The 24,618-nt window shown below is 46.5% G+C and overlaps 1 protein-coding gene across 1 annotated transcript in view; it reads left to right on the forward strand.

Moving 5' to 3' along the window:
• The window catches only part of MCF2L2 (MCF.2 cell line derived transforming sequence-like 2), a 132,695-nt gene that overhangs the window by 19,760 nt on the left and 88,317 nt on the right, over positions 1-24,618 (forward strand). The window contains exons 3-13 of the mRNA XM_074153636.1: positions 4,169-4,283; positions 9,179-9,269; positions 10,545-10,664; positions 13,844-13,960; positions 15,421-15,570; positions 16,758-16,882; positions 18,430-18,544; positions 19,217-19,336; positions 20,632-20,823; positions 21,631-21,822; positions 22,210-22,387. Of these exons, the coding sequence (XP_074009737.1) occupies positions 4,169-4,283; positions 9,179-9,269; positions 10,545-10,664; positions 13,844-13,960; positions 15,421-15,570; positions 16,758-16,882; positions 18,430-18,544; positions 19,217-19,336; positions 20,632-20,823; positions 21,631-21,822; positions 22,210-22,387 (1,515 nt within the window). The remainder of the gene's footprint in view (positions 1-4,168; positions 4,284-9,178; positions 9,270-10,544; positions 10,665-13,843; positions 13,961-15,420; positions 15,571-16,757; positions 16,883-18,429; positions 18,545-19,216; positions 19,337-20,631; positions 20,824-21,630; positions 21,823-22,209; positions 22,388-24,618) is intronic.

Below are 24,618 nucleotides of genomic sequence, written 5' to 3' on the forward strand. Positions count from 1 at the left end.
GTCTGGCAGGAGCTGCTTTCCGTCCTGGGACGGGGAACTGGCACACCTGAGTGGGCGATGGTCCCATTGTCACTCCTTGTACTACTCGGCTTGTGCCCTGTCTCTCCTGCTTTTCTTTCCCTTCCACCTTCGCTCTGTACTTCTGTCCTGTCACTCCGGTTCTTCCTGTCCCTTTGCCCTTGGGCCACAAGGGGAGAGGAAAAGCTCAGCAAGAAGCTGGGATGGAAAATAAGGGAAGTGCCCAGGAAGAGGAGGAAAGTGGTGGTGTCAGTCTGGGTGGCAACGCAGGCAGAAGGTCAGACTGACTGATCTTTTCCTCTTCAGTCTTGCCTTTTTCCAGGCAGTCCAGCCTTCTACTGCTCCATCTCCTGCTGATGCTGCTGCCTCCTTTGTGCTTCAGGTTGTGGAGTCTGACACCTCTGTGTGTCCCCAGAATGCAAACGATTTAACTGCTCGCTGTTCATTTACATCCAAATCTTTAATCAGAGTGCTCTTCCCCAAAGAGCAGTGGGTCCATTCCTTCGGCACCATGAGGTTGGGTTGGGTGCAAGGCAGGTTGCTCCCTGCAGAGGGAGGGAGCAGAGAGACCTCTTGAAGGGAGTTGATGGAGCTGAATCAGGGTGGCAGCGTGTGCTACCTCTGTGGGTGCTGTCTGGTCATCCTCCCCCTCTGCTCTGCCCTGGGGAGGCCCCGTCTGGAGCACTGTGTCCAGTTCTGGGCTCCCCAGTTCAAGAAGGACAGGCAACTGCTGGAGAGGGTACAGCAGAGGGCTACAAAGATGATTAGGGGCCTGGAGCATCTCCCTTATGAGGAGAGGCTGAGGGACTTGGGTCTTTTTAGTCTGGAGAAGAGAAGACTGAGGGGGGATCTGATCAGCACCTATAAACACTTAAAGGGTGGGTGTCAAGAGGATGGGGCCGGTCTTTTCTCAGTGGTGCCCAGCGACAGGACAAGAGGTAACGGGCACAAAGTTGTACATAGGAAGTTCCATCTAAACATGAGGAGGAACCTTGTTCCTTTGAGGGTGGCAGAGCCCTGGAAGAGGCTGCCCAGAGAGGTGGTGGAGTCTCCTTCTCTGGAGACATTCCAAACCTGCCTGAACATGTTCCTGTGTGACCTGCTCCGGGTGGACCTGCTTTGGCAGGGGGTTGGACTGGATATCTCCAGAGGTCCCTTCCAACCCCATGTCATTCTGTGATTCTGGGAGGGGAGCTCAGGGACAGCAGACAAAATCTGGTTGAGTTTCCTCTGCAGGCAAACCCCTGGGGCTGGCTGTGCCAGAGGGGCTGGCTGAGGAGCACTGACCCACGGGAGACCACCAGAGGTGGCCAAGCTCCCATAAGACAGGGTGAGGAGTGACCTCCTGGTAGTTCAGCAGAGGATGGCCCTGAGCCTGCCCCCCTGCCAGCTGAACCTCCAGCTCTTGTGGCTGCTGCTGACAATGGTCGCTGCCACCAGCGTTTGGAGCTGCCAGGAGGTATGGGAGGTGGCCGGGCTGCTGGAAGGGTGCTGCAGGGTGGCATCTAACGGTGCCTGGAGGAGCTGCAGTCAGTGAGACAGAGGCCTGTGCGTCGCATGAAGACGGCTGCCAGCCATGGCCGTGCTCCTGTTATCTATTTTTCAATGTGTCTTTGTTTCTCCTTCTAACTGCGCTAAACTCAAGTTATTGCTGGCGTCTGCCATGGGGCTGTCTCTCTCAGCTCCTGCCTCCTGTTTCTCTGGTTTTTCATGGAGCTCCTTCGCTCCCGGCAGCCCTTGGCCCCCCTTATCTCCCTGCGCAGACGCTGCTGAGCAGGGCAGACGTGCTCAGGTAGCCGGAAGGTAACCCCCTCAGCCCTCTGCTGCCTTCCCGGGGCTCACTCTCTCCAGTGCTTCTCTTCTGTCTCACTCCTCCTGCCCTCACTTTCTATTTAAAAAGTTTTTTTTGTTTTTGTTTTGTTTTTTTTTGCGTGAGTATTCTTTTCTTTTGCCCTTCCGTGGAGCTGCTGGGTTTGTTCTGTCCCTGTGTGCTTTACTCATGATGGGTGGTAGAACTTTCTGCTCAGCAATCAGACTCTTTTCACAAGCGATGCCTGGGAGTGTGGGGGTTATCGCTGTCCCAGCAAGTGCAAGGGTTGTGTATGGAGAGTCCTTGGGGACAAATTCCATGCACTCAGTCCTGGTTGCTGTGGGACTGAGTGAAGATGGTCCCTCTGGCTTTTAGTTTGTGCTCTCTGCCCTTCCGAGACGTTGAGTAGCCAGTTAAAGTATTTCAAAGACTGGAAGAAATGGAGTGGTGGCTCCCTAGAAAGCAAAGTTGATGGCCCAGAAAAGAAGGGCTGCAGCTTGTCGGTTCGCATTCTGCAGCAATTTGCATACTGCAGCAACTCTGGGTTTAGTGTCAGGGAAAAAAATGGCTTTAACATTTAGATGTATGGAACTGCTCTGTCATCCAGAGGAGAGTTTTCCAGACACCCTTGGTAATAAGGAGCTTCCCTACTATCCCCTAACATCCCCTCTTGTTACCTTGCTAAATATGTGGATAAATGGATATGGATCGTTTTCCCTTCTAACTCAGCTGCTGCTCAAGGTTCAGATATGGGCAGGAACAACCCATTCCTAACATATTCCTGTTATTTTCTGTCACCTAACGCTGCAGACATCCCTGCTCTCTCCTTGTCATAGTACTTCACAATTTCTGATCATAAAACTCACCCCAATTTCACGGTATAGCAGGAACTGAGGGTTTCCTTCTCTAGTTCCCTGTCTGAAATAGAGCTGTACTCAAGAACCTTCTGAGCGTTCTTCTGTTTTGGCTGCAGCAGTAGGTGCTACCTTCACCCTGGGGAATGAGATGAACAGGAGCTGATAAGGACCTGTGGCCTGGTCAGAGCCCGAGGCTGCTCCTCGGTGTCCTTCTAGATTTGTTGCCAGGAGCGAAGGGGAGAAGGCAGTGTTCAGTCTGTTTACATTCAGTCCTCGGATGGCTTTTTATAGGATGAGATGCTGTGACAAAAATAGACCCTCACATACATAGAGCGCATCATCAGGCTGCCTCATCTAGCTTGGGGAAAAGGGGCCAGAGGGAGAAGAGCACATGTGTGAACGTGAATGCAAGAGAAAGAGAAGATAAAAGGGACACAGAGACCCTGGTCAGCAGGAACATTAGATGTGCCACGTGAAACTCACAGTTTAAACAAATCTCGAGTATAACGGCAGGTAAGCTATCAGGTGTTGAAGGAGAGGATCCAGGGGAATCTTTTTCTCCTCCAGGGGCAAATATTGCTCCTTTAAACCAAAATACGGCTACATTTCCTGCATTTAGAATATCTTTGTGTATCTGAAACACATGAATGGGAAAGTGTGGTGCCCAGGAACCGTGCGAATGGGCACAAGATACCATCCATGACACACCTTGGCATGCACTGAGCTCTGCAAGAAGAGAGGGAGCAGACAGGCTTCCTCTTTAATTTTCCTGGCCGTTATTGTTTGTGTCCAGAAGATGTCACTAAGAATCTGTAACAGACCATCTGGTTGGAGTTCCTGGTTCCTAGAGCGCAGCAAACAGTCTGGGGAAAGTCTGACTCCGTTTGCAGGACAGCATATTCTGCGTCACTGCTGACTGCAGCCAGAGTGCCCGGGGATCAGGATGGCACCTACCAGCACTGGGCCTTATCTCAAGGTTAATGTGGAGGCTGTGGCTCTGGGTGAGTTTAGAGGATGATTTGACACAAATGAGTCACTTTAAGATGCAAATAAGGCAATAATCAACCTTCAGAAAGGAAAATAGGGGCTAAAGGTAGTGTCCTGACAAAGCCAGGATGTCACCAGATGCCAAGAAGGAAAAGGGTTTCCTTGTTCAAAATTCCTTTTTTTTTTTAGAGCTCTTACCTTTACTTTGCGCAAACATGGGGTTCTTCAGCTTTAACGAAAGACAGCACTTAATCAGAATTATGTGGAAGGTTCGTGAAAAAGCTGAGAATAAACAACAAAGGCCAGAATGTCAGCTGGAGTGAGCTGGGTTAATGAAACTACAGTGAGTTACGTTGTCAAATGGGAAGCTGATCACACCTGTACTGGACCTGGGTGCTTTCAATGGGTGATGTGCCAGTGTTTCCCGGCTGGGTACTGACCGCTCCGTCCAGAGGCATAAATTCACCCTCTAATCTTTACAACCTCTCTTTTGCAGGAGGAAGAGGGAAGGATGGGGCTCCCATTATAACCTTTCCAGAATTTGCGGGATTCAGTGACATACCCGATGAAGATTTTCTGAACGTGGTCACGTATCTCACCAGCATCCCCAGGTGAGGCAAGCAGATGAAAGCTGTGCTTCCTCGGTGGCTCATGGCTTTTGGTGGCCCTGCCAGGATGTACCGGTGGCTGCATCCATCCGGGCAGTGTGAAACTTTCCTGCATGCGGGAGGCCCCAGAACCACTTACATCATTTGCAGGGGAGAGAAAGCTTCACGGGGACAGGTTTTCTGTTCAGGGTTCGGACTGGGTGGGAGAGATGTGCATCTGGAGAGCAGTAAAGACAGCGGGGATCAAAAGGGAACGAAGAAGGGCTGTTTGTGAAACCTCTCAAGGGCTCTGGATGTGACAATGGAAGGGTTGCATCTGGAAGGAGCCAAACTTACATAGTTCCTGTTACTGCGTATTCTCTGAGTGCACCGTTTTGTGCAAGCTTTCTCTTTGCTGAGCGAGTGAGACAGGGCTCTGGCAAGCACCGTGTGCTTTCTGATGCTCTGCAGCTCGGATGTTTTCCTTGCTGTTTGCCTGCAAGGATAGTGAAACAAACTCACTTCCACTGCTCCGAGGAAACGCACGAGGAAAGGCATGGCTGCTGAATCACTTTTTGTTTATCCAAAAAGAGACCTTAATATTTTTTCAGTCCCCTGATCCTGTCTCCGGACCATGGCTCTCTGTGCTAGCTGGAAGCGCATCAGGGATTTATTATTTCCTGCAGTCTTGTGTATAAAGGTGCTTAGAAGATGATGAGGGGAAAACATGCCTCCTTCAAGTTTGAGTAAGAAGTTTTCCAGCTCCACCTACACGTATTCCCCGTACTGAGCTGCCAAAGCAAGCTGAGAGAAACCACACACTGGGAATTTAACAGCTTCATTGTTTCACTCTGCTCTGTAGGGCTTTTGTTCTGCCAGGAGAAGCTCTGTCTGGTGTGTTTCTTCACAGGAGTGGGAGGATGCCCGGCTCCAGGGCTAATAGAACAGCAATAGTAGCTGAGACAAACACAAAATTCATTTTCCAGTTCTTTGTGTTGAGTATGCTGGTGGGTGATTCCCAGTAACGTCGTTACTTGTTGGGGAATAAGCACATTACATTGATAATATGATGGACAGAAATGCTTTATGCTTCTTCAGCCTGTGTGAAAACCAAACGTGCAGATGTGTTCCAAAGAAATTACCAAAATCATGGAGGATAGCCCTGTCAATGGCAGCTTAACAGAACGGCTCCGGCTGAAGAAATCCATATATTCTTTAATGCTGGGACTTGGGAGAATATACCAAGAGAAAGATTGTTGTTCTTACTTTCCTTCTGCTTTTGCCCCAGCAGAGGCAGGAGACACGGTATTGGGCTGGACAGACCTTTGCTTTGATTCAGTTTGTCAGGTTTGTGTTTGCTCTTCCCCTGAGGAATTCCAGAGCAATGTGCAAAGAATGATGAGTTTAGTTTCCAAACATCAGGAGAGCTGCAATATGCCTATTTTAGAGATGATGAGGTATGTGTAAGTAATATTTTGCCTGACAGACAAGCTCACCAAAGCTGGTGTTGAGTAAGCGACTGTTCAGTTTGGTGTAAATGACCTGTTCGAGGCCAGTGACAGGCCGGGGTTTGGACCTCTTTTTTTTGCCTCCCAGCAGGTTGCTTTGACTCTTAGTTTCAATCACAGATCGTGCTGTGGGGATGTGAGCTCTTCCGGGAGTTTGCTAGTCCGTGTTGCAGTGTGTTTGGAAAGACTGTTTCTTGAGTTGCTATTTGAAACTTGCCACCCTTTATGGAGGTGGTGAGGGACGAAGCGAGCCAGCTGTGGAGAGCAGATCTGCGATTGCAGAAGACATCATTCACTGAGTCAGTAACTTTCTAAGTCCTTCTGGAATGATTGCTCTGTTGTGCCATAGGACAAAACACCGCAAAGGTAAAGACAGAGCGGGTGTTGTTAGTCAGATGCCCAGGTGTGCGCTCATCTTTGACACCGCCAAGCAAATTCGCTTTACCACAGTATTTTGGGGTGGGCTGTAGGTAAACCTTGCACTTCTGGGCTTTAAAACACAAACTACTCTCCAGGATGGAAGATTAGCCCAGTGAGACTCTTGTCATCTGATTAATTTTCCTTCTGGTTCTACCCCTGCTCATGAGAGCGCTTCACCAAAGAGGTCTATGTACATCTACACCCACAAACACTGAGTAACACGCGTGTGCACGTGTGTACCTCAGTGCATGCACACTTACAGCAGATAGGGCCAGAAACGCCTTTTTTACTTGCTTTATTCCATGGCTGGAATTCCTTTCTCTTCCAATTGACATGGATCAACTGCTTTGGTGAAGAGGTGCCCTTCTCTCCTTCCAGAAGAGGTCAGGAAACTTGGCATCTCCTGGGCTCCTCAAATGAGTGTTTGAGGGTAACCTGAACTCAGAGCTGAGGGTGGAAGAGCTCCGCTGGTTGTACACATTTCATTCAGGGAAAGGGAACCTCTCTGCCAGACGTCTGCAGCTCTAGCCAAACACTCCAGAACTTGATTTGGAGGTAAACCTGATGTTTATCAGCTGTGCAGGATTGTCTTCAAACCCCTCTTCTCAGAGAACTGGAGAAACCCCGGTGCATTTCTGTAATGAGGGTGGAGATATTACAGTGCTGACACTGGGAAAACATTGATAGAGAGTGTGTGTGTTTATTTTTAACCAAAGCCCCTTCCTCTGGGTACCCCGGAGTGCAGTTTCTCGGCTGCACGTCCCCCTGCTGCTGCTCCCGTCCCAGCCTGGCTTCTTCCCACGGCTGTGTGCCCACACACATCCCCTGGTGCCAAACGACATTCAGACCTTGGGATGGCCTTTCCTTTCGGCTTGCTGGCTGAAACGGGATCACTTGCTGACACTTCCTCTGTTTCCATGGCTAAATTTAAGTCCTAAATCAGCCCTATCCAGTAAAAAAAAAAAAAAAAAGTAAGTTTCTTTGCTGCTTGCCTTTGCGCCGTCTGCCAGGGGGATTCTGAGGGATGGACTCATTCCCCCGTATTTTCTCCTGTGCTCTGCTCAGCTGCTTTGCTTTTTGGCAGCATGCGGTTCTCTCATCTCCCCTCTGTCTGTATTTCATAAGCTCATTTTCCTATTATCTATGAATTTAGTTTTTCTTGTTGCATCTGGCTCCTGGATGCTGTTGTGCCGTTACAAATCCCCGTGCAGAAGAATGTGTGACAAAACGAGCTGCTCGGTTGTGGCCCTGTACCTGAAAAAAGAACAAAGGTCTCTTCTTAAGTGACTTCTGATCTACATGTTTGAGGGACGTTTAAAGACAGGACTTAAGAGTTGTTCTGAGGCACAGGGGCAGGTTTTAGTTGGCACAGATACTTTTGTGTTTGTTTAAATCAGAGTTGTACTTGTTGCTTTTGGCAGATGCTGACTCGTCAGTTACTTCCATTGCAGTTTGTATCCGAGGTGTGACTATAAGGGTCTGATTCTGACTTCTGTTAGGCCCCCAGTGTAGACAGCCTTTAGTCCTCTCTCAAACCAGGCAGATGGGCAAAGCAAGGCAATTTCTGTGTGCCGTCAGCTTGGCTGAACATGGGGCTTACGGAGGTATGACGTAGCTAAACCACAAGGAACTAAATTCGGCGAAGAACAGATTTTTCTCATTTTTATTAACCTGGTATTAGTTGAATGATGTATATCTCTAAACTAACGTTGGCATTTTGTTAACTTCAGCTAACACACCTACTTTGTTGGTCATTTTGTTATAAATCACTGGTTTCAATGGAACAGCATCAGATTTGAACCTGATTCTGCGGGTCCAGTTATTGTCTGAGAGAGAGTCAGCAGCTACAAATTGGTGTGTGAGTCTGAGACGAAAACACAATTAGATGCTGATTACAATATATTTCTCTGTTTTTCTGGAGTAGAGGCTGTATTTTGGTGATCTGTTTGATTCAAATTACATCCTCTTACATTCCCATCTTCCTGCTGCTTTAACATGGGTCTCAAAAATTAACATGGATGTCAAAACTATATAAAGCATATTAAAGACACACCTGTAATTAGGTGTTTGATTGCAGTATGTCCTTTGATTACGACAACACGTATACTCTGCCTGCCTCTGGTTTGCCCGGAGATGGCTGAGCCATCCTGCTGTAGTGAATTTTCTGAAGGTGTTTCTCAGTGTGTGCTTGTTAACTTCCAAGGGCTTCTGTCCGACTGTGAGCACTCTTGGAAGGCAGAGAGTAGAGCAGTCCCACCAAAGCCCTGCACATCAGCGTGGGGTTTTTGAGGGAGGGAATGGGATATTTATGAGGTCTACGTATGTGGGATGGAGCATCAAATTAGTGCCCCATAGATCCTCCTTGAAAAGTACTGAGAAGGAACAGTAACTGCTCTTCTAGCTGATATGGTAAAAGGACACTTCTGAATGACTTGCAACCCTAGAACCAGTTTGTGTTTGGCAGGATAAAGCTCTTCAGTTCCTGCTTTGTCTCCCAGGACTCCTGGGGCACTGTGTACCCAGCAAGGTGGGGACAGCAGGGAGACGCTGGCCCCTGGCAGCCAAGCGCCCTTGTCAGATGTCAGCGTTCCTGGAGAAGGGAGGCTGAAGCGGGGTGTCTGACAACTGGAACTGTTTGGCAGAGAAAACAAGATCTGAGTGTTTTGCCTTCGATAGAGCCCGGTGTAATTCATGATGCTGAACTATTCCTGTCACTGGGATTTGGCAGCAGAATAGCAGAGGAGCTGAGAGATTCAGCAGATAAAATATTCATGTTTTGTGTAAGCTGCTGGCCTTACGCTGGGAAGAGGAAATTTGCCGCCTTTGGCTTTCATGTGAATTTCTGCCAAATATTCGTTCTTTCCACTGTTCGTTGCGTTTTCAGGATGGGTTTAGCGGGTAATCTGAGGGAGGCTGCTTTGCTGCAGCACGCTGCCTTGGAGCGGCAGGATCTCCCTCTAACCCAGCGCACTCGTCTCCTCTGTTTTGCAGTCTGGAGGCTGCCAGCATCGGATTCATCATCATCATAGACAGACGACGGGACAAATGGAGCGCAGTCAAGGCATCTCTGACACGGATAGCAGTAAGTGCTCGCTTTTGCTATTATCTTCTAGAAATTAAAATTATCTGCTGAACCTTCAGCACAGGATACAGTCTCGTGTGCTCATTTTTAGTTCCCATTTTCTGGCTGTGGATGCAGATTCTCCTGTGTCCTGAAGCTCATGAGTGTTAAATAAGAGAGGGAGGAAGCTGCAGTGACAAATTCCACAGCCTTGTTTACTGCTGAATGATGGCAAATTCCTTATTTGCTGGTTTGACTGCAATATAAAGTCTAGTAATTGGAAGTGGGTTCCTAGGGGAGTAGAGCAGAGGTACCCTCCTGCGCACGGAGCAGCGGTGCCGTGGCCTGTGTAGGAAGGAAACACATCCCAGGGGACTTGTGGTTGCGTGGTAGTAAGTGATCTCTGGCAGAAGCTCTTAACGGCTTGTTATATCTCATTTACAAAAGTCAGAGCTAAGCACTGATTTTTGGTGCTAACGAAAGCAGCTGGGTTTAGACATCTATTACCAGGAACGTGCTGTGTGAGGAGCAAGTGCTTGTACACAGAGGTGCGGGATGGAGGGATGACCAAGGTGACTTTAAGTTCTTTCAAGGAATTTAGGCAGAATTGCTTTTCATTCTCAGTTCTTTTAGGTGCTGTCTTCTAGAAACTGTTCTTTTTTTGTGCTCGATGAGCTCAGAGGAGTGCGAGAGATGTAGGCTGGGTGTTGCAGACAGAGCCAGGGCGGATGAATCTGTTGAGTGCCTGTGGGGAGGGGGAGGAAATATGTGAGGTTTTTAACCCTTAATAACCCTTTCCAGAACGAGAGGGTACGTCAGCCTGGGGAATTCATATGTGCCACCAGCTTCTCTCACCAAGTCCAGCGTGGGCAGCCAGTTTTTTTGTAGGTAGCCAGTTTTGCCCTCTAGTGGCTGCAGCCTTAAAAAATGGGAAAACCCCGTTTGTGGTTCAAATCTGGGGGAGGAGGGCTCTGCGGCAGAAACTTTAGGGGTCTGTGCTAAATCCATATCAGAAGGCAGCGTATAAGCAAGCAATAAGAAAGCAGTGTATGAGCTAGCAATGAAAGCAATCCCTGTGAGAAAGCAGTGCAACACCATCCAGTCTCTCTATTGGCTTTGGAGACTGTGGCGATGGGCACGTGCTGAGTGGCCCGGCAGATGTTATTAGCAGCTGGATTGAGCAAGGTTCAGTAAGTCCTACCTGCTTTGCCCCCTCTAGGAAAGACTTGGCTGAAATTTCCCTTGGCCTTCCTTAAGGCAGAGTTGTGTCTTCTACTGGTTCTCTGTTTCTTGCAGGGAGCATTTCCAGGGAACCTGCAGCTGGTGTTTGTGCTGCGACCCTCCCGCTTTATCCAAAGGACAATCGCTGACATTGGCATTAAGCTCTATCGAGATGACTTTAAAATGAAGGTACCGGTAAGCATGCATTTTTTCTGGTCCATGTGTTTTCTTTATCTCCATGTCTGCAGTTCTGAGGTGTCAGCAGTTTCTCATAACCCAGTAACTGAAATTTGGTTGCAAGTGGCAACTGGGGCCTTTGAGCTGGGTTTGGAGTATATAATAGTCATGCCAAAGAGCTAATCACCAGTGGATGCTTCACAATATTTAATGGATGTGTTCCCACGTGGAAGGTCAGTGTAGCTACAAAACGTGACCTGGGTTTTAAGTATTGACACGTTCCCCTGATGTAGGCAGAGGCAGATCTTCTCACTCCAGTGACAAAGAGAATTAGCTAGGACTGCAGAGCAGCGAAAGGCCGGGGCTGAATTCTGCACTGTTTTATGTATTATCCATGGCGCTGCTGTCGATCTGAGAGCGCCCCTCTTCAGTGCTCACATAGCACTGCCTGCTCTTAATGCCTTCTATTGGCCCCATGCCCTCAGAGGCAGTTTGGTTTTTATTTCCTTTTATATGCACTTGGCATATTCTGTGGGTTCACGAGGTTCATGTTATCGATCCTGAGAGTTGAAGTTTTCGATTATTCTATGAGAGCTGTTCCTAGCTACATGTTTGCATGTGGTTTCAAAGTGTTTTATAAATAAACTTGAATGATGATTATTAATGGTATTTCATCCTGGAACAGACTCATACTGTGTTCCACAATGACTTTACTGGAGTGATTTCATATGACTGTTTTGCAAAAGACCCATGGCTCCCCTCCAAGGAATTCCAGTCTGTCAGTTCCAGAGGCTGAAGCTCAGGTGTTTAAGACGTGGAAGTAAGAGGCAGCAGCCCATTTATTACAGTCCCTACAGAAAAGGATCCATGAATATTCATTTGGTTATTGTGGATTAAATTATAACGCTGACTGTAATTTGGCAAGGGTGGCTTTTAAAATGCAAAATTGATATAAAAATGTATGTTTGTTTGCAAAACAAAATCTTCTCATTTTATTTCACCTTGAAAAATGGATGTTCCTGTATTTAAGTAAACCACAATCTGTTACCATAGCAACTGTTGTACCAGTGACTACAGCCCAGGAAGAGACAGCTTCATCAAGGACTAGCATTTTCTAGCAATTCAGCATCTTCTATACTTCTAGCAATTTATTTTATGCTGGTGTTGCATTTCAAATCCAACTTGAAACCATCAAAATTGGAAGAGATGTTAATTCTAGGCAGGGATCAGGCACTGCATTAAGGATTAAATAGCAACTTACCTTTGTTACAGGCAGGGAAATTAAGACATGGGTTTTGTTTGGGGTTTTCTTGGTCATTCAAATTTTGAGCTGTCTTGGGTTTGTCCACAGAGCTCTTAGAGAGCAGTCTTGCAAAAACCAAGAGCATGACGTGCTTGGTGCTGGATCTGCCGGCCTCCCGCCCACGTACCTGCAGGCGGCCGCTCAGGTTTATATACAGGCTGTGCACGTCTGCCTGACGCTGGTGTAAGTCGCTCAGGGTTGTGCTAAAGGTCTCTGCAGTTCCTGGGGTCCTGCTGTGCTCTCTGGAGGGGCCTTTCAGCTGTGTTTGCAGCCCAGCCTAAAAGGATCATGTCCCTGAGTAGCCCAGGTTCAGAACGGGCAGGTTACTGAGAGCAACATCTGTGTGTCCCCGTTGAAAACAGCATCCTACGAGCCAAGCATGAGAACAGGGCAGAGTTCTGTCCCGTAGGAGATACCCTTACTCAAGGAATTTGGTATCAGCACTCATCTTTAACGCCAACATCATCCTTCACATTGTTTGCGGGTAGATTGCTCATTGTGTGTTTGGCCCCACAACAACATTAATACAACCGGGCCGTGGCCCGTCACAGCTACACAGGAGTCAGGGCCAGGACATCAACACTGAAAAGGGGCTTCAGGGGTATGGTGTGCGTTTGTTAAGGAGGTGTTTGTTTAACGGTTTATCTGAGTATCACACTGCAAATATGTTCAGTAAAATAGATTTGCTGGGTTAAATCAACACTGGATTGAGTAGAAGGCAGAAGATCAAACAGGAGCAGGAAATAGAGGCTGAAATAATAAACAAGACAGCACAAGGAAATGCAGGATTTATATGACTTATTGACATACAAATGTGGTTAATAAAACCTGAGGTAAATCTCTATTGGGATAGTTATTTGATTAAATATCATTATCCAGGAGCAAGGTACAGAAATATTGGAGATACACCAGGGTTCATCTGAGAATTCAAGCATCTTCATATCCTACACAAAAGGCTGGGTAGTCTGTCCAGAGCAGTTCTTTGGCGTGTGTAGACTGTGACTTCTTTCAGGTGGCCTAAGCCGTCGTGAAGCAGCCCCACCATAGCTCTGTGTTCCATGCTGACCCTTCTCTTCTAAACTGCCGCGCTCTCGTGTTCTCCAGCGTCCTGAGTGTGGCTGTCTTCAGCCTGGTGGGATGTACAGGAGATGCTGATGCTCTCTAGGGTTGGCTTCTTGGGTGGATGTTGGGTTGCTCCTGGGCTTTCTCCTGCAGAGCTGCCTGCAGGGTGAAGACTCGTGCCCTGCTGGGTAGCACCACAGCTGGCAATATTTGTAGATTTGCTTTGTGGTTCGTGCCGAGTGTATCAGGTTAAACCAAACATATTTAAAAAAAAAAAAAAAATAAAAAAAAGGCACAACAGGGTTCCTCTGTAGTTTCAGGGAAGTTTGGGGTATCAAAAGATGTCCAACTTGTCAGTGGCCTCTCTGATGGGGAAGAGCCACAAAGCAGTTAAGGCTTTAGTAAGGCTAAACAGTTAAGCGGTTAACAACAAAGCTGTTTGGGCTTTCGCAGTAAGGCTACTCCTCCATTTCTCTGTAAATAACAGCTATCTGGAAAATATAGGAATTATTTAATGAAGCTTGTGTGAACATTATAAATACCACACTTTTGCTCTTGGTGCATATACAAACTGACGGCATCCTCAGCCTAGCCAGGAGCAAGATGAGGACAAATTCTAATTAGTTCAAGAATGGCCGTGTACCTGTTGAGAAGGCAAAATCTAGTGGAAATAAACTGTGGCCATTGCATGAACAAATACATGATGAGAACTTACTGCCTGTGGTGGAACTGCAGCTCAGCCATACGTGTTTAAGGCAAACCCAGATCCTTGGAGCAATGACTGAAAGGGCTCGCTGTTTCTCTCAGTCCCTTGTGCTTGGATTGGTTTCAGATCATCATGTTAAATTCCGTCTCCGACCTGCACGGCTATATCGACAAAAGCCAGCTGACACGGGAGCTGGGGGGAACCCTGGAGTATGGGCACAGCCAGTGGATACACCACCGGACGGTGAGTCTTGGTGCTCTTCTTGCACATGTCTACACCCAGAACCGTCCAGGTGATGAATGGAGAGCAACCATGAAGTAGTAACTCCTCAGCTGCGTTTCAGCCCACAGGTTCTGCTAGGGATTCATGGAAGAGGAAATCCATGACTTACATGGGGGAAGGCAAATTCCTCAGAAGTCTGCAATGGAAGTAGTCATTTGTATCTCACCGTGACCTGGAGTAGGTCCTAACAGCATCATAGTGTTCTTACTCAGCAGGGCCCTTTGGCACATCCTTAGCTTTTGAATAATTGATGAGATTCGTAGGACTTCAGCTCATGGTTGAAGTGGAACATACTCTTTAGCACTTCACTGAATCAAAGGTGAAGAGTCTCCTTTAATGATTATGTCCCATGTCCCCCAGATTTTGTCCCCCAGACAAAAACTAGTCAAGACACTAGATTTTATTTTGCTATGTTTTCATTTCTGTGCTATGTAAACATGCGCTCCATCTGGGTCTTCTTTTGAGTAACCAAAGGACAGTAAATGATTGTAGGAAGGCAGAAAGACTTCACAAATACAATTGTGTAGTGTCTGCCTGGGTGCAGAAGCATCCCTGATGCTGTTCAATGACCCAAACCTTTGGGTTGTGTAACAAATAAAGAGATATAGAGGAAAATACAGTCCTATTTCTAAAGAAATTGGGGCATGATCATGCAAAGACATCCCATGCCATTACTTGATACTAGATACAAAGGTTTTAATCCCATCTCGCAAGTCTGAACAATATATTCTACTCAAAGAAGGCAAAATTGTTTTCACACCTCCCTCACTTCCCATTTCTTCAGTAAAACCACAGGTTTCTGACAAGTTTTGTGTTGGTGCACATAGGTGATAAAGAAACAGCAATGCTGCGATGAATTCATGCAGTTTAACTGTATTTGCAGTAAGTGGTTCTTGCATTTGGGCACCAATGTGAGCAAGGGAGGGAGCGATGGGCTGCAGCTGGTACAGCCAGGCAGCACCCAGATGAGTATTTCCCGAAGTCAGGGGAAGACAGATTGCTGCCGAGTGAAAAACGGCTGTATAAATATATATGTAAAAAGGTTTCACCCTATATACTTCCAGAGTCTCCTCTACTTAAATAAAGCCTTAATTAAAATTTAACACACAGCAGAATTTCCCAGCAAGCATGGGCAGAGGATCTGAAGTTCCAGTCCTGGCTTTGAAGCTGATGTCCTCTGTGGTTTCATTATGTCTGTTGAGCTCTGGGACTTCCCCAGCTGGTTCCTGGAGGTGCTAATACTTGTAGGCCTGTGGAAAGATCATTTGTGACACAGGATTTAATTTCTAACCCCAAAAAGGGCAACATGGCAGCTTTACAGGCATGTAATGCTTGCAGCACAGCGTGCCTGACGGACTCAGCGTTGTTGAAGGGCTAAGGGCAAATAACCAGTCTGTGACTTTATGCTCATGCTTTTCCAGGCTATTGAAAACTTTGCAATGACAGTGAAAACAACAGCGCAGATGCTGCAGAGCTTTGGAACAGACCTCGCAGAGACTGAACTTCCCAACGACGTGCAGTGCACGGAGGAGCTGCTCTCCGCACACACAGACCACCACGGCAAGCTGAAGGTGAATGTTGTTAGCTCACGACAGCGCCATCAGCGTAATATATGATTTATGATTTCACAAAACCTTCTGCTATTATTTGGGATTCACACAATCACAGAATCACATGGGGCTGGAAGGGACCTCTGGAGATCATCCAGTCCAACCCCCTGCCAGAGCAGGGTCACACAGAGCAGGTTGCACAGGAACGTGTCCAGGTGGGTTTGGAATGTCTCCAGAGATGGAGACTCCACCACCTCTCTGGGCAGCCTGTTCCAGTGCATTGTCTGGAAACTACTGAGGAGGAGAGAAATTTGGGTTCAGGAGGTCAATTTGGTTCAACCATGAAAAAGGACTTATTACAGTTTCAGGAACAATAGAACAGGGAAATGTCTCTTCTACTGTAGGAGAGTGTATGGAATATTGCTGGAATATCATGGGCACCTGATGAAGAGTTCGTCAGAAAGGATGAATTCCCACTGGAGCAGATGTGGAGAACATCTGTGAGGGTAATCCAGGAACAGACAGAGGGGTCTAACAAGATATGACTCTCGTTTTGATGTTTAAAACAAAATTTGGGGCAAGTTTAGCTTTGCAGAGTAATGCTCAGGAGACAACATTACTGCTGTCAACAGGCACCTGAGGTTAAACACAAGAGAAAAATTCCTGCTTAAGCTACGTTAGCACAAGAGCAAGTTTTATGCGAGAAGTGAGCAGTGCTGCGGGGACACCTTAATGTTTGAGCCTCATTTTCCTCTTCATTGCTCATCTTTCATGGTGGGGAGGCACCTTCTTCTGTGGCTGGCTCCTCGACAGCCGAGTGCTGCAGCTCAGCGTGTCACCATGCCGTTTGAGGAAATTCCATTAAGAAGTGCAAGTTCTCAGCGCAGCCCCTCAGCTCACGGGATGATCTGTGGCACACATTGTTTGTGGTAGAATACGTTATTCTGCAAATTGCCTGGTCAGAAGTGCAATCTGCTCAGGGGTTATACACTACTCCTTTTCTCAGAAATATATCTATATTCAAAGTGAATAGATTTAGTCTCTTCATTTCTACAAAAACATATCGTCTTTAGTAAGTGTTTATATTTTGTTCCAAGTACGTAATACCTGTGAAAGGATCCTCCTTTAGCAGCACTGTGTTGTCCATCTAAGAGATGTGTTATTAGAATAAGTGCCTACCATTTGCGTGGCTTGTGTGTTCCCCGCAGGACGAGCTGAAGCTGGCTGTGAAGCAGGGGGCCACCCTGCTGACGTGCATCAGGGAGCCAGTCACCCGCAGCGCCAACAGCAAGCTCAGCCCAGATGAACTGGAGAATGTGGCAACAGTAGAGAGGTCGGTGAACCTGGATTACCTTGTGCAAGTCACTAATTTATTCCTAAGAAATGCAAGTGTAATTTAAATTATTTAAATCTGCTGGTTGTAAATTCCCCCTGGTTCAGCTCTTCAGGATTTCTTGGACACGTAACTCAGAGAAGGGAGTAGCTTTGAGGAAGATACTTGATTAAAGTGCCAAGGCAAGTTCAAACAAGTCCTGAATTTCTTGGTAATTTTTAGTTGGCCCACTACCTACCTGGCTGAAGATTTATGGGGAAAGTCAGTCCCATGTTAACATGTACGTTCTCCAAGCTTTCACACCTGGTTAGATCGTGGCATCTGCATCCACGTGAGATGAGAGGGTACGTGCTAGTGCGCGTCTCTGGAAACGCTGTGGGAGGGGCAGGTGAAGATCATCCTCTGAAACATCCCCCTTCGCAGCTGCAGAGAGAGAGAGAAACCCCTTTTCCTTCCTGCAATGCTGGCTGTTACCACAAAGCTTTTAGGCACCCTGTAGAAGTTTCTGCTGTGCCACGTGATGTGGTGGAAAGAGAAATGTCCCGCTGGTGTTTGAGCCCATCTGCATTCACGGGGAACAAAGCTGCCGAAAGTAGAGCTGAGCTGATATTTTTCACTGAATACCTTAAAATCCTTTAAACAGTCATCCCAAGGGAATTTGCGAATTCATCTTGAATTCAACAGCTAGCTTTCCCTGAAAAACATGTTTTTAATCATAGATTGAAAACAAAACACTTTGTTTTGAGAGGAATAGGAGGGAGCTATTGGTGTTTGCCCCAAAAACGTGGTGATTCCAGCACTCCCTGGGGCTGCAGGAGCCGAGTCCTGGTCCCCTGCCTGCCACAGAGGGCCCGGCTACTGAAATACAGGATATTCCGAGAAGATTTTCTTTTAATTTTTCTTTTTTCTCTTTAAACTGTTCTACTTTGTAATATAATTAATAGAGCATTGAGAGACCGTGGGGGTGACTCACGACTTTAACTCAAGACACTTTGGTACTAATCTCTTTGCGAATGACTGTTTTGTCATTTACACAGAGAGAATCAGTGTCCATGGGAGGCGTTAGGAGCTTCTAACCTAGTGCTTGTAATGGACTGGCAAAAATGATTCCGCCCTTGCCTATTTGTGACGGGTGAAGAAAATGAACACGTTGTAGAGTTATGCTTTAAACGTTCCTTAAAATAATAACTGCATCATACTCCCCTGCGTTAGCCCGGGGTGAATGGTCTGTGAAGAACTGGGTGGAAGCTCGGGAGAGAGGGCTGTCTGTGGCTGCCAGCGCGTGGAACGGCTCTGTCTTCCTGCTGCAGGTCAGGAGGCAGGACTGCAGCTGCTGCGGGGTGGTTGTCACTCCTCGTCACACTCCTGCCTGTCCCACGGCAAAGTTCATTCCCTTTGGCTTAAGGGAAGGTCGACCCAGAGCCTTCATACCTGGGTGTAGGCTCCCTGCCATCTCCCTGCTCTGCTTTCTGCCTTTCTTCAATCGGTGTCACTTAAAAGACATGAACTGTAGGAAATAAGTTCTTTTCCTTGTAATTCCTTAACAGGTTGTTGGCTCAGTTGGATGAAACAGAAAAGGCTTTTGATCAATTTTGGACCAAGCACCACCTAAAACTAGAACAGTGCCTGCAGCTGCGACACTTTGAGCATGATTTCAGAGAGGTATTTCATGTGTTTGTTCTGTCTTGCCTTCTCTGGTAAATAAGGTCAATTTTTACCCGTACTTAGAGTATACTGACAGTCCGAAAAGGAGGCTGGGAGAGAAGCCCTTCCTTATGAAATAGGAAAGGGATATTCAAAAATTAAATTCTTGCCAGCTCTCAGATGTCTTACAGCACTGGAATAAGGTACAGCGAGGGAAGTGCCAGCCCGTTAGGCTGCTGTGAAACACCAACTTCTTGATAAATTATTTTGCATTTATGTGTGATGTCACCAAATATCCCTTCTTCTGTGATGGTAAATTGCTGATCCCATCAGAGCCAGCAGAACACGCTTCAGATAGGCCGACTGTCAGCCCAGAGGCTGGAGTGATACAGATTCTGGAGTCGTGTAGACTCTGGAGTTACAGATCTTTGAAACTGCGCATGCCTAAATAAACAGTGAGAAGCAGGGCAACTCTTTGAAGAATAGTTGGTTGTTGCTTTATTCCTTGGTTTTTCCACTTTGGAACGAGCTGAAAGACTGAACTTGAGATGCAGACTCTTCTGAAAGATGTAGGCGAGTGTTTAGAAGCCATAGGTTTGTTGTAATTTTATGAGTATCCTGTGATGGGGTTTGAGATGGGGTTTTTTGTCTTGTTTGTTTGTTTTACAGTTTTGTTTTTGGTTCTTTTAGGTTAAACTGGCATTGGATAATCTCATGGAAGGACAAGCAGGTTTTGCTGACGTTGGAGACAGCGTGACTCGAGTGGAGCACCTCCTTCGGGAACAGAAACACCTGGAAGAGAAAGGACAGGTTAGCAGCTCCAATCCTCTATTGAGTGCAATAGACATCATCCTCTAGACACTGCTCGGTCACTGTCCTTACATCACGCTTATTCTCTTCCTGTGAGTCATTAAGTTGCAAAACTCAGATCCTGCTTGCCAGAAGCCCGAGTTGTTCAGACCCAGTAGTTCCAGTTGGTTACTTGGAAAGCTAGAATCCAGCTCAAAAATCAGTATTTCAAACCAGGAAAGTTAGGTCCATCTCTGGAATCTGAAAAGCTCAGAATACTTAACAGGTTACCTTGGCCAGAGAACTTTTAAGACCATTCCATTCAGACTCAGAACAGTTTGAGGAACAAACAGTAAAACATCTTTCTTTTCCAGGCATTTGGCCTTTGTAATTCCCTCCGCTGTCAGCCGTGAGAAACATCTCAGTTAGCGTTATTAGAAAGCATTGAACAAAAGAGTAAGTTGAGTCAGAGGATAATGCACATGAACAACTGGAAAAGCTGATGATCGTCTTTTTTAAGAATAGGGTTAAGATTTAGAAATATTGTGATCTTTGCACAGCTCTTCTGCGGAAACCTAAAGGAATAAAGGTTACAGTAACGTGCGTTTTCCTTCCCCTGTCACGCCACATAAGGGATCGCTGTGTGCTCTGGCCCGATACCCACCTCTGACTTCTTCCTGTGTCGCTGAGTTACGAATTGTGCTCAGTCAGTAGGATCTCGAGAGTTTCCCAAAACGTATCTTGGAATCAAAAATAAACTAAAGCATTGTAAACCTGGCAATTAGTGAATGAAAAAAAAATAATAGAGGTTTTGATTATTGGGAACTTTGCAGGAAAAAGCCTTGTATAATGAATGTCCCCAGTATGTGAGAAAGAAGGTGCCATACATGGAGAGAATCATGGTTACCACAGAGCGATTAAGGACAGAAGGGACCTCTGGAGGTCACCTTGTTCAACGGCCCTGCCCAAGCAGGGCCACCGAGAGCAGGTTGTCCAGACGGCTTTAGAGTATCTTCAGGGATGGAGACTCCACAACCTCTCTGGGCAACCTGTTCTAGTGCTCGGTCACCCTCACAGTAAAAAAAGTGTTTCCTCATGTTTAGATGGAACCTCTTGCGTTTCAGGACACTCACTGACAACAAAGCTGGTCTTCACTGTGAGACATAGTCAAAACTGACTTCACAAAGACAGACATATCAGCTGGATCAATATCTCAGACCTTCACCTCCAGGCTGCACCTGGGGTTACAGAGATGTCTTTATTATATGTGTCATTTTAAAGTCTAACTTTGGATTTCTTTCTCGTGAATTTCCCAGGAACCTTTGGAGAAGGCCCAGTCTCTAGCTCTCCACGGAGAACAGCTCATCCAAAACAACCATTATGCGGTTGACTCCATTAGACCAAAGTGTGTTGAACTCAGGCGTATTTGTGATGACTTTACCAATGAGACCAAGAAAAAGTACGATGTTTTGGGAAAGTCTCTTGAGCTGCACAAGCAGTTAGATAAGGTGAGCGAACCTTCTCCGAGAACAGCCCTGGTTAAGGTTCTCCTGAAAATGAATGTTTTTATAAGCTCGGGTAATTTGGATGAAGAGAAAAAGGTATTTTTTTCTCTTAGTATTATTTTCCTTTTTTTCGCCATTTCATTCAGAAACTGTTACTATAGAAATTGGAGCAATAGCTTCCCATAATCATGGTCTTAAAATGATGAAAAGTGGGAAATGAAGAAAAAATTGAGCAAGGCCTAAATTTGAAACGAGAACTAAACACATTCCAGTGCTTAAAAATAAACAGTTTACTGCTTATTAAGTTGTTTCACTTTCTCTGACCTAGCCAGAATAGCAAGCTAAATGCTTTGAGAATGTCTGCGTGCTATTCCAGCCTCATCCAAAACAGGAATTACCAAATTTTTATGGTAAAAGCCTGCTTTGGAATATTTTTAACTGAGTTTTATAGGCCTAAGCAGCTTTGGGGAGTTTTGATAGGGGTCAAATACTTGTTTCGGGTTCTGGATAGTTGTGTGACTGAACACCGAAATGAGGTAGTACAGCTAACAGTCGATGTGCAGCAGCACTTCTCCTCTTGGCTTAGAATATTATTATTTTAGGTGTTACTGGCCCATCTAGCTCATGGGAGCTGAACTGAACTCGCCATTGTTCTGCATCTCGAGGTGGGGCGACTTGTGGCCAGGAACTGTTGGGTGACTTCCATTCCCTGTAGTGACATGTTAGGGCAAATCTGTATTTCATGGAGCAGGAGCAACACTTCCCAACGTGGACATGATGGAGTCCTTCTTGTCCCATTTTTCTTTAAAGGCAAGCCAATGGTGCGAAGCTGGAATCTACCTCTTGGCTTCCCAAGCTGTGGACAAGTGCCAGTCACAAGAGGGAGCTGAAACCGCACTCGTTGAGATTGAGAAGTTCCTGGTAACAGCCAAGGAGCACCAGCTCTCCAACCCAAAGGAGTTCTACAATCAGTTTGACATGATCCTCACCCCTGAAATAAAGGTAAAACCCCTCAGATGTGCAGTCACTCACTTAGAATTTCAGAATTACCACTGGCCTTGTACAAGTGAGTGCACTGGGTCTGCTCAAACATGCCTCTCTCCATACACCACAAGGGCACTGAGGTGAGCACTTGGGGCAGGATGTTTTTCTTGGATGAATAGTCATGGAACACATTGGTGATTTTCTTCAGGGTGATACTAGAAAAACTGCAAGAGTCACCGCGTGCTGCTCGGTGTCACCGAGCTCTGTGGCAGCACATGGGCTGGGTGCATCAAACTGCAGCACAGAGCGATCTTCAGCTCTAGTCTGAGAGGGTAACACAAGTCCTTTCTTAAGTTGCTGAGTCCAGCACTGACTATCTCCGTTGTTTGCCTCTTCTTTGCCTAGGCCAATGCCCAAAAAATTCTACAGAAACTAGAAGATGTACAAGAAATGTTTGACAAGAGACAAGTAAGTCTGAAGAAGCTGGCAGCCAAGCAGACCCGGCCAGTGCAGCCTGTTGCCCCGCACCCCGAATCTTCCCCAAAGCGAGCCTCACCAAAGATCACCAGACCAGCAGGAGTAGGTAGGCCCTCAGCAGCTGCTTCCAGATACGCACCAACATTGTTTCCACATGGTCATGTTTAATTTTCATTATCAGAATGAAAAGTTGTGTTTGGTGTTCAGTGTCAGCCCTCTAGGCCCAGCTGTTAAAATTGGATATGGATTATCTGTCACTGCAAACGTTCAAGCAAGGGTGAATCAAAAGAAAAATCAGGCTTCTCTTCCCAGGTCTAATCTACAGGGTGCATTTCTGTGCTGCTTCTCAGTTTGTCTTGTACTGCTAATTCTTGAAAACCCAAACCAGGCTCTTTGCAAACTCGTAGTCACTACAATTACAAAAAGTGAGCGTGAGAACCTCTTTTCTGTTGCACATCCTGGTATGTGAATATTTGACTTTAAATGTCACAATCCCTCAAGTTTCGATCAGATGCTTGCAAAGGTTAAGGATTCACTAGCGACACTGACTCATTTGTGCAAGTTTTGCTCTCTCCCTCTACAGAACTGTTTATTCCCTTTCTAGTGTTGTCCTCTACTCATTATAAAAGTTGAATGGTGCTTCTGTTTGGAATTTAGTGAAAGTTCCTGATTTGAGGTTAGCCAAGATAGACATGTTCTGTGGAAAAGAGCATGGGTGAGGCTGATCTGAGACCCTGGAGACCAGTTACCCTGGACTCGGTGGCAGGAAGAAGTTGTCCCTTTTCAGCAGGGGTGGTCATAAGGAACTGAAAAATGGAATCTTAGGGCTTTTTAAAGGGAGAACCTTTAGCAAAAAGCATTGAAAAAAACTAATTTGCATGGAGAACATGCAATAAACTTTGCTTTCTCAAGAGGAAGATTAGGATGGCCATTGGCCTGACCGTTTTGCTTTCTAAGCATACTATCACAAGGTCACACAAATGTCCCTGTTGTCCTCCTCTGCTTCCCAGCACCCAGCCTTTCTCACCAAGGAAGATCCTCTTCCAGTGACGGTGCTGGTTTGACATCTGTCCTTTTCCCCCCAAACCAGGCTAGCTGTGTTCTTGACATACAGCTGCTGCCTCAAGTTCCAGCTTCACTGTTGGCTTAAGGCGGGCTGAGATCATGATGCCTTTGAAGAGGTTCTGCTCTGCTGCCCGTATCCTCCAGCAGTGTCTCCCCCTCTTGCCCTGTTGGTGGCAGTCAGTTAGCTGTGTGAGTTGTGATTTACTTCAACAGCTCAATGAACTGGCTGTGACCATGTAGTGGTGAGTTTTCCATTGCATGAGTTGGAAAAATGTAGGGAGCTCTGGAGACCACGTGGCACCATCACCTTCTTAAAGCAGCACTCACCTCAAAGTTGATCAGCTTGTTCACTGTGTGGCCACTGGTGCTGAGGCAAAGGAAGGTGCAGAGAAATGGGGTTAGGGGGTCAGTAGGTCAGAGCTGGTGCGTCCCTGTCAGTGGTTGCACAGTCTGAGTGGCTCTCACCTGCTGTGACACTGCAGCTTCAGCCTCAAGGCTGGTCTTGCGTTCCTGTTCCTGTGTTTGTGATTCTTCAGCTTCTTTCTTGGCATTTTAGAGCACTCACAGATTATTTTTTTTTAAATTTAACTTTTGGTATAGATAGAACCTTAAAAAGTAGTCATTAGTATATAAATGACAATGCTTTAAGCTTGATTCTGGTCCCTACCGCCGATCCAACACTGTCAGCTCTTTCACAGAAAATCATGAGATGCTCCCTTGCGTTGCAGGTGGGTGTTATACAGCACAACACGGGATAACTGTGTGACAAAGATCAGCCTCTGATGTCCTGTTGCCGATTAATAGGCAGCTGAAATTTATTTTAGAATGTTGCTGAAACTGTCCTCTGAGGAGGTGCAAAGTGCAACGCGGTCCCGTTCAGACACTGATGAGGAGACCGTAGCACCTCATTCCGGTTCTTTGTGCCTGAAGATGATTGACCTGGGGTACCTCTGTGCAGAGAAACACAACTCCCTGACCACCTACAGCTTGTCCTGGGGCTCAAAACCAGTCAGTGTAACTGCCGTGAGCTGTACATGTGTATTCACCTGCCCTGTGTAATGGCATCCTCTGGGTATTACCCAACTGTCCGCTGCCAAGGGTTATACTTTGAATTTCCCAAGTGCCCTTTCCCTCAGAATGCCAAAGCACCTGGCAAGTACTGGTAAATATTTTAACCTCTTTTTTTATTTTCAGAAAGGAAAGTGAAGCACAGATAAACTGAGTGATTCACCAAGGGGTTTCGCAGTCTGAGTGGAACGTGGCTGAGAATGG

The sequence above is a fragment of the Numenius arquata genome, chromosome 9 (assembly GCF_964106895.1).
Source record: "Numenius arquata chromosome 9, bNumArq3.hap1.1, whole genome shotgun sequence".
Lineage (NCBI taxonomy): Eukaryota > Metazoa > Chordata > Aves > Charadriiformes > Scolopacidae > Numenius > Numenius arquata.